Source organism: Poecile atricapillus, chromosome Z (assembly GCF_030490865.1).
Source record: "Poecile atricapillus isolate bPoeAtr1 chromosome Z, bPoeAtr1.hap1, whole genome shotgun sequence".
Classification (NCBI taxonomy): domain Eukaryota; kingdom Metazoa; phylum Chordata; class Aves; order Passeriformes; family Paridae; genus Poecile; species Poecile atricapillus.
The window spans coordinates 39,043,539-39,052,150 of record NC_081289.1 but is presented as its reverse complement, the minus strand read 5'-3'; the positions used below and the strand labels follow the sequence as shown (position 1 = coordinate 39,052,150).

The 8,612-nt window shown below is 43.3% G+C and overlaps 1 protein-coding gene across 1 annotated transcript; it reads right to left on the bottom strand.

Annotated features, from left to right (window-relative positions):
* Positions 1–3,676: 3,676 nt before the first annotated feature.
* On the bottom strand, positions 3,677–7,207 carry LOC131573688 (pleckstrin homology-like domain family A member 1). The gene is made up of 2 exons (XM_058827885.1): positions 6,477–7,207; positions 3,677–6,363 (listed from the first exon to the last, which is right to left on the bottom strand). Exon 1 carries the CDS (start codon positions 6,935–6,937, stop codon positions 6,482–6,484), a length of 456 nt encoding a protein of 151 aa, XP_058683868.1. The 5' UTR covers positions 6,938–7,207; the 3' UTR covers positions 3,677–6,363; positions 6,477–6,481.
* Between the last annotated feature and the right edge of the window lie 1,405 nt (positions 7,208–8,612).

Sequence of the window (8,612 nt, the reverse complement as noted above, 5' to 3'; positions counted from 1 at the left end):
AGGCTGATGAAATAATCTCCTCCTAGATGGAATATGACCCAGCGCTTGAGCCTCCTGCGAGTTACAATCAAAGCCATATGTACAGTCATAAATATCAGAAATATTTACAAAACACAGACAAGATCTTAAAAACAAAAGCAGTGATTTCTTCATCTCACTGGAAGCCTTACAAAACATGGGGAAAATTGAAATATTCTGCTGACCACAGAGGGCTGTATGCTTCATTGTAATGGTTAGTCATTCTATACATATTTACTGGTTCACTTAATCTACTACGGCTGTTCACAACTATTGCAGGGCAAAGACTAGGAAGCAAGGGCATTAGAAATTTTGTTTATGTGAAATCCACTGTGGTCATAGCACAGTACAACACAAAAGGTAAATCAAAACCCCATTTGAACAATCATTTCCCCTGCACTGGTGGTTGGCATAGCCAGGGACATCTAGGAGAAGACAAGGAAAGACTTGAAAAGTTGCTAATTTAAAGTTCTCAAATGAGTCTGTACTGGGATACATCTCTCTGCCTTGATGTTTTTCTAAAAGCCCAAACAAAACCAAAAAACCCCAAACACACAGAAACCTCACCTCTGCCTTTTTCTACAAGTCTCCTAAGGAAAACTTGTAGGTGCTGCAACCCAACCGGGCTGTTGAGGCAGAGCAGAAGCTTCATGCAGATGCCAGTTGGCAGTACAGCCTCTCTTCCCAGTGCTTCATGCAGGAGCTGATGTGTCCCTTTCCTCATAAATTCAGTGTGTACCATTAGACCAAGACTCCACAAGTAATTGAGCCCCTGCTGAGGTCCCAAACAGCTCCCAGGTCCTTTGGGTACCAGGACACCTTGAGGATGTTCAGCACTTAGCAGGCCCAAAGCTCTGCTCATCTTCAGCACAGAAGGCACAGAGCAACACTGTGTGAAAGTGTGTGCCAGGGTCCTTACCTTACACATCAAAAGCCCACTGAAAAGACAGAAAAAACCATAAACACCCATGATACTGTTTATAACGTTTTTTTTTTCTTTAAAGCTTATTTTAAATTTATAAAATACTTAAGTTGAAAGTCTTTACAATGGTTGATTTTATTAAAAAAAAAATATGGATAGGTGTGGAAAGTAATTTGGCACTTCCTAAAAAGGACTGAGATGTTTCTGCTAGAAACAAACAGTCAGAGGAGTAAAGACTTCAATTAAATTCTGGTTTGGGTTCAACCACAAAGAAGACAGTTCAGTTTCAGCTGTGTTGTGAATTCAGTGAAATTTCATTCTGGTCTAGTTTCATTTGTGGGAAGGGGGACACACACACATTTAGACTGGTCTTCTTTTGTTTTGCTCAAAAAGCATAGGAATTATTTCATCTTCCTTTCCCTGTCATTTAATTGGGAAATATGAAAGGCCAGAATGTCAATGTTACCCTAATCACACACCATCAATACTGACACAGATCATAGGCAAAAGGTCTTGCTTCTGGGGTTTCATTCCCGGGTTTTCTAAATCAAAAGAGAAGCAGCCACCTTTTGTGAAAAAGGTCAATATCTGTCCCAGTCTGGAAAAATTCTGGTTGATTTCAATGAACTTTGATTTTCTCTCTGTACCCCACATTGTACTTCAGATGAGAGAAAACTTAAGAGAAAACACTAGTAAGACAATATTCCCCATTAGGAAAACATTTCCCATTAGGAAAATAGGAAAATATTGGTCCTATTTCTAGAACCGTTTCATATGTACCATAAATACGTAAGCAGTCTTATTTCACATCCTCTTACTCAAAAGTTAAAGCACAGAAGCATGTACTGATGCACTTTTGTAAAGATATCACCATTGATGCTGGAGCAGAAACAACCACAAATTATAAAACTCCTGTTCTACTATATTTATGTCCTTACAGAGACATAAATATGACTGTTATTAAAAGCTTATAAGGGGTACCTCTAACAGCTGTAAGCAACAGTGGGTCCTTGAATAGACAATAAATTTAGAGATGCATAACTGACTTTTCAAGGCTGCTGAGAGATAAGATCTTTAAGCAATAATTTGTATATCAATATTAAGTTCAAATGCCTGTATTTTGCGTGTTTACTATTGAAAAGAGAACTTGTATTTGTTATAGCAAAAGCCTTCTTCTGGAAGAGATTACTGACACGTCCCCAGTGAAGGCAAACAGCACCAACATGTCTAGGTCAATGCACACCATGTCACTGAAAGTAATACACCCTCAGGAGATGCTTGAAAATGAGGACCTGCTGCAATACAAATACATATCAGGGGAGTTCAAGACATCTGAGCAGATGCAGCTTTACAGAGAGCCCAAAGCAGCACATTTTTCTTGTCATACCTCATTTCTTTTCCCATGAAGCTAGAAAAGAACAGGTCTGAGTTAATGCCAGTGTTATGGAAGTGGTTTTTCCTGGATTAATTTCAGGTTACTTGAAATTCAATCAGTGTTCAAGATACATGAAAAAGAGAAACAAGGCACATGAAATGCTTCAGTTTAGATTCCTAATGTCTAATGAGCCTCATAATAGTTCTACATATTTAAAGATTAATTGGAGCATCTGAGTGGGTCTTCAGAGAGTACGTAGCCAGGTTCAAAGTGTTTCTCTTAGGCACTTAGACTGAGCTTAAGACATTGGAAAAGCTTAGACCAGGCTTTAATCATCACAAATAGCTCACCAAACAACCATTCTTCCAACATATTGCGAGCTCTTTCAATAGATACCTCTTTATTTGAAATGGAATGTATCTTGAAAAATATGAAAAATAAATCACATCTCTCAGAAATCATTTATGAGTCATATTTACACACAAATTTTTTTTGACAACACTGGTATTTCTGCTCACAAGAGGGTATGCTAGAAAACATTTCGTACATCGCTGCAGCTATAATTCAGAAGCTGGCATTTGAATATCATGAACCTTAAAAAAGAGGAATTACTTCAGGATGTCACAGAAACAACATCCACTTGATCTTCCTTTTTCCCCCAGTTCTTAAATTGTCTTGGTCACCACAGCTTGGATTTTCTTGCTGAATCTGCCCCTTGATTACTTTTTTTTTTTTTTAATTAAAACAAGTAATTTTGACCTGTTTATGGACAGACTGTCCCCACTTTATCTATACCAAGCATTTGCCGTGTGTGTTTTTTGTTTAATGAGCTTACTTCAGCCATGTGCTGTAAGATTTCTTTTCTTTTTCTTTTTTTAGGAAGAAGAAGGACAACTTCATTTGTTTACTTGCAAAGCTCCAATCAGATGGAGTACGATGTGCTGAACCTATTTTTATAGCCATTGCTTACAAGGCAGTAACAGACAGTATTAAATCCAGACATTCAAACGAAGACTATGCAGTAATAGAGGGGCAAGATGAAAAAAAACCCAGAAGTACCTTTTATAACATCAAATGATTTCTTGGTCCAAAATTACTATCAGTCAAGGAAAAAAAAAACAACAACAAAAACCCAAACAAACCCAAAACTTGAAAAACACCACACGCTGTGGAATTCAGAGCGTGAGAAAGCTGTCAGACTGTTCCCATCAGACAATTTAGCTTTATTTATACTGACAGGGCATGAGCAACACAGTCTGACTGTCCCCAGGGGACCCCAGCCAATTTGTTCCCATTTAGTTTCCAGGAGACAGTTCAGGGACACAAGGAAAAAGTTTGATCCTTACACTCATCCCACTCAGGCTGGAGGTATCAAGGTAGATTTTGTGATGTGACCACCTCCCACACTAGGAGGATGGCTGACACCAAAATTTTTAAACAGGTAACACAGCAGGCAATGACAAGCAACAAAAATTTGTTGAACTACATCAGTCCAAAAGATTTCCAGATCATCCTTCAGACCAACTTAAAGCAAGAAACATGAAAGTGGGGTATTGACCTTGAATTGGTGAAAAGAGCGAGCAAATTCAAAAAGAAAGTAATTTCTTCATACCTTCAAGTCAATTTTCTCACTAAAATTATCATCTTTAGCTTTCAATGTAAAAGTACTTACAGAAGAACAGTAAAATTTCAGCTGTAGACTACACCATAGACTTGTAGCTTTCAGAGGCTTGCATCCACTGAGGTCAAGAATAACTGCCTCTTTCAGGGAAATGTGTCTCTGATCAAATAGGAATTAATTCTCATCAGTTACATTTATCCTTGACTAGGCTAAAATGTGTTTTAGTAGGTGAGATCAGCAATACATCTGTATACCTGAAAAGGTGGATTAGTTTCTCAATAAACTGTAATTAATTACTCCAAATAGAGGAGACAAATTACAAATTACAGTCTATTTTGTGAGTCTTTGACTAGCTCATTAGAGAATCCCCTTACAGCTCTAACATCCAAGCGTTAGCAGAATGATAATGGCAGATGTACAGAGACATGGAAACTGAGTATTACGATTGCCAAGCCAGCGAACCTAATCCTAGAAGATGCGGGGCACCTTGGATTTCAATTAATCACAAAATAATGACTTTGTTAGGACAGCTGTAATCTACCACCCCAAGTTCATCACACAGCCTTGTCAAGGGCCAGGTCGAGAAGCAGCGCTCAGGAATAACTACACTGGATTGTCAGGGCTTTGATTCTGCACTATGACATGTTTTGCTCATCTAGGTATGCGACCCTGACACCTGGGGGAAGGAACAAAAGCCAAGGGCTAACACACACCTCAGATTACTCCTTACAGGACTAACCTTAATCTTGGAGTGCAGAGACCAACACCATTCACAGTAGTGAATTCTAAAATCTTCCTTTGAGTAACACACCAGCTTTTTGCTTTAAACACTTACAGAAATAAGCTTGCACCGAGAATGTAAGGCTCTTGATGCCACGTTACCTCATTTACACAGAAAGAAAAGCCTTGAATGTGTAGCTTTAAAAGACTTTGTCTATATTAATGTAAATTGCAAAGGGACCAAAAGCCATTTTCCTCACCACACTAGCTAAAATAAATATCTCCATGGCTTTGACATTTTTAACTTGGACCAGAGATCATGGGCCACATTGCTCTATCCCACTTGCAGCCTCCCCATTTCATTTAAACCAGAGAACCTGGGCGGTAGCAGCACCCATCGTCAGAAAGGCCCTGTCCTAGAAAGCTCACCGCCCATACCCGACTCTGTCCTCTGCGCTGGGCGAGGAGCTCCGACCCGCTCCCGCCAGCATCGGCAGCCAAACTCCCACCGACTTTTAAGAGGCAGAGAAACACACACCAGCTGTGCAATTAGCCCTTTGTTTTCCAACTTCATGGCATCATCAACGTTTTTAGAGGCAAGATGGCACGCCTCTCTCAACATCTGACAGTGCTAAACACCAAAATTAATCGAGTTCATCTCAGCTAGAGAGCAACTTTCAGCTTATGAAAACTGTGACCAAAATAATCCATTTGCACACTAAGACATACATAAAATGGATTTTTAAACTACGAACTACTTTAATGCAAGACATTAAAAAATGCCATGAAAATGCAACACAAGTTGAGACTTCAGATCACTTAAAAACTGAACGTGCAGAGGGAGCCCTGATCGCTAAGAAACATTCATGAACACTTCCCAGCTCTGGCCCACCAGCCTAGAAGCAAGCACACCACAAAGACAGCTGGAATCCAACTCAGATTCCTGTATCACAAAAGAAGTTGGTCAGATTCCTTCCGCTCATACACTAAACAGATTGGTTTTAATCTCAGAATGACAAGCGGCATTGCTTTTTTGAATAGCCAAGCATGAATCACTTCTTATCATCTTCCACCACGTTTAATATTTAATAAAAAAAAATAATTTAAGCCCCAGACTCTAATTGTTGTTCTCATTAGAGAAAATAGGTTTCATATGCAGTATGAGTTTCAGCCAAATTTTGAAACACACATCACATTTTCCATTCTGGTGGAATACAGTGTATTTTGGGTAAAAATAAAAAAACTCTTTTGTCAAATTGCACACAGTCAAAATACCCAGAACTTTTCCGTATTTTTAGGGAGCTAACATGCATATTGTTTTTACCTTTACTTTTTTGATATGGCCTACATTCAGAAATGTCTTGCAAATAAGCCTTAAAAAAAAATAAAGAGGAAAACAAAACCAAAAGAAAACAACCCTAATAAATAAAATAAAATACATTAAAATAAAGTTACAGTACATCATGTCTCCTAGAAGTCCCATCGCACCAAAGGATCCTTTCCAAGGTTCATAAATAATGGATTTGAAATGCTTCTCGGCACCGAGGGCGGCAAAGCAGCAGCAGCAGCTGGCTGAGGTTCAGGCTATTGAGCCGCTTCTCTCCGCTCTACCTGCACCTCCGGCGTTTGCCCAGTTTCTGAGCCCCAGGAGCAGGTCCGACACGAACGCGCTCTGTCCTCTTCTCCGAAGCGCTCCGTGAAGGTAACCTGCAGTGAGACAGAGAGCACAGAGGGCAGGCAGCCCGTCAGGCGCAGCGGCGGCGGCCGGTGCCGGCAGCCCCGCGGGCGGCGGTGCGGCGGGCGCGGTGCCGGCTCCGTACCTGCGCTAGGCGGAGTTGGAGGCGCCGCGGAGGCGCGGCCCGTGGGGAGCCGCCAGGTGCTGCTGCTTCTGCCGGGTGGAGCGCACGGCCAGGATGGCCTGGCGGTTCTTGTACTGCACCATCTGCAGCGTGATCGCCGCGTTCCAGCCCTGCTCCTGGGCGCACCGAAAGTCGATCTCCTTCCCCTCGGCCATCACCACCGTGAAGTACACGTACTTGCCCTTCCGCTCCACGCAGTCCACCGTCTTCATGTTGGAGAAGTGAAGCTCCTTGATCTTGGCCGTCGGCTCGGCCGGCGGAGCCGGCTGCTGCTGCTGCGGCTGCGGGGGGTGCTTGGGGGGGATGAGGAGCAGCCCCTCCTCGGTGAGGATACAGCGCTTCTTCTTCCAGAGCTGCAGCAGCCCGTCGCTCCTCTTCTCCAGCATGCCCTCCTTCACCGCCTTGCAGCCGCTCTCCAGCATCCTTCTGGCAGGGTTAGACGGCCTCCGCCCGCAGGGACTGGGCTCGGGGCGCAGGCGGCACCAGCCGAGCACTCTCCGCCGGGCTCCGGCTCCGAGGCGGAGGGCCGGGAGCGCCCCGGCCCGCAGGAAGCGGAGCGGCTGCCGCCCGTACCGCGGCGTGGCGAGCGGCGGGCGCTGCCGGTGCGGGCGGCCCGGGTTGTCGGCGGGCTTTTCCCTCCCCTCCGCTTTTGAACGCGCCTCTCCCAGCCCAGAGTGACACCCAGCGGAAACAGCGGCTCCTCCCGCCCGCGGGCCGCGGGGAAGCCCAGCGCCGAGAGGAGCGGAGCCGGGAGGCGCGGCGGGGCCGGCAGCCGGGCGGGGCGGGGGCTGCGCTCCCCGGCGGCAGCGGGCCCGGCCCGGCTCCCCGCCCCTCGCCCAGGGCTGCGGAGGGAAGGGCTCCCCAACGGAGTAATCCGGCGCTAGGCTGTTAACGGAGATAGTACCAGGACACGGCAAATGCCCGACAGCGCTCCTTTGCCTTCCTCGGGGTGTTCCCGCACTATTTAGTCGAAATGTATTTCCTCAGCCTGCCTCCTTGGGCAAGAGCGGTAAGGGGCTGTCTTCTGCGTGTTTTTGATTCATGCCCAGTGTCGGTTTTCAAAGGAAACCTGGTATTTAAGCGATCATCCCTCCATTAAACAGAAGAAAGCTTGAAAAAACCTGTTACAAGAGCTTGATCCCTACGCTGGCCTGGGGAGAAGCAACTTCGACTGTATATATAAAATAAACCTTTACTTTCTGCAGCAGTTTGAGTAATGTCTAAAGAAAGACATCCGTACCACGCCCCTAAGGAAATAGTAGAACCTTAGTACATGGAAATTGCAAAAGCAGATTAGGGAAAAGAAAAAAAACAGAAAAAAACCGAACAAAACCAAACTGGCAAGCAGCTAGGAGCGTTTTTATCATTCTGCTTTGCTGCCACACATTTGCTTATTGTTTGTATTCTCCCCCGAGGTTAGCTTTTGAATACATTTGAGTAGAGAGGTAAAGTGACCTAAGCTAATATGAAACTATTTAATTCTTAATCCCCTGGTGTATTACATGTAAATCAAAATCCCACACAGCTGAATTTAGCCGACAAAGCCAATGTAAACTGAATGCTAGAAGTTTCATACTATGTCTGAGAGCACTGTTTTAAACATACATTTATCATGGCCTCCTCACATCAATCTTGACAGCCAGGACGCAGATCATGCTGCAGCATGTGCTGTGTTGTAACAGATTAGAGGAATAAAATCAACAGTAATGATAGCTTCAATGCAGTTTATCTCTGATAACATTTTAAAAAGGATTTCCTTTTGTAATATTTTCCTTTTGAGGTTCAAAGGTAATTTTGATAAATTGTTGAGGGATAAACTATTTAAGGCAATAAAAGCAATTAAAATTTAGCTGGTTTACCCTTCCTGAGGTAATTGGAAAACACCCAGTAAACAAAGGCAACTTGACTAGCTATAAATTAGATGAAAAAGAAAATATCAATATCTTAAAACATCCATTTCTATAAAGAATAATCCCTCTCCTTAGAGCTGAATAGATATGCTGTAAGATACAGGTCATTCTCACAACCATTTTATGCCTGTTTTAACAGAGGCACACACTGATTTTCAAAAGATCTGAACACCATTCACCAATTGCC

Bases quoted from the DNA above. Each gene is read 5' to 3' on its own strand.
- LOC131573688 (XM_058827885.1), bottom strand. From the start codon at position 6,937: ATGCTGGAGAGCGGCTGCAAGGCGGTGAAGGAGGGCATGCTGGAGAAG.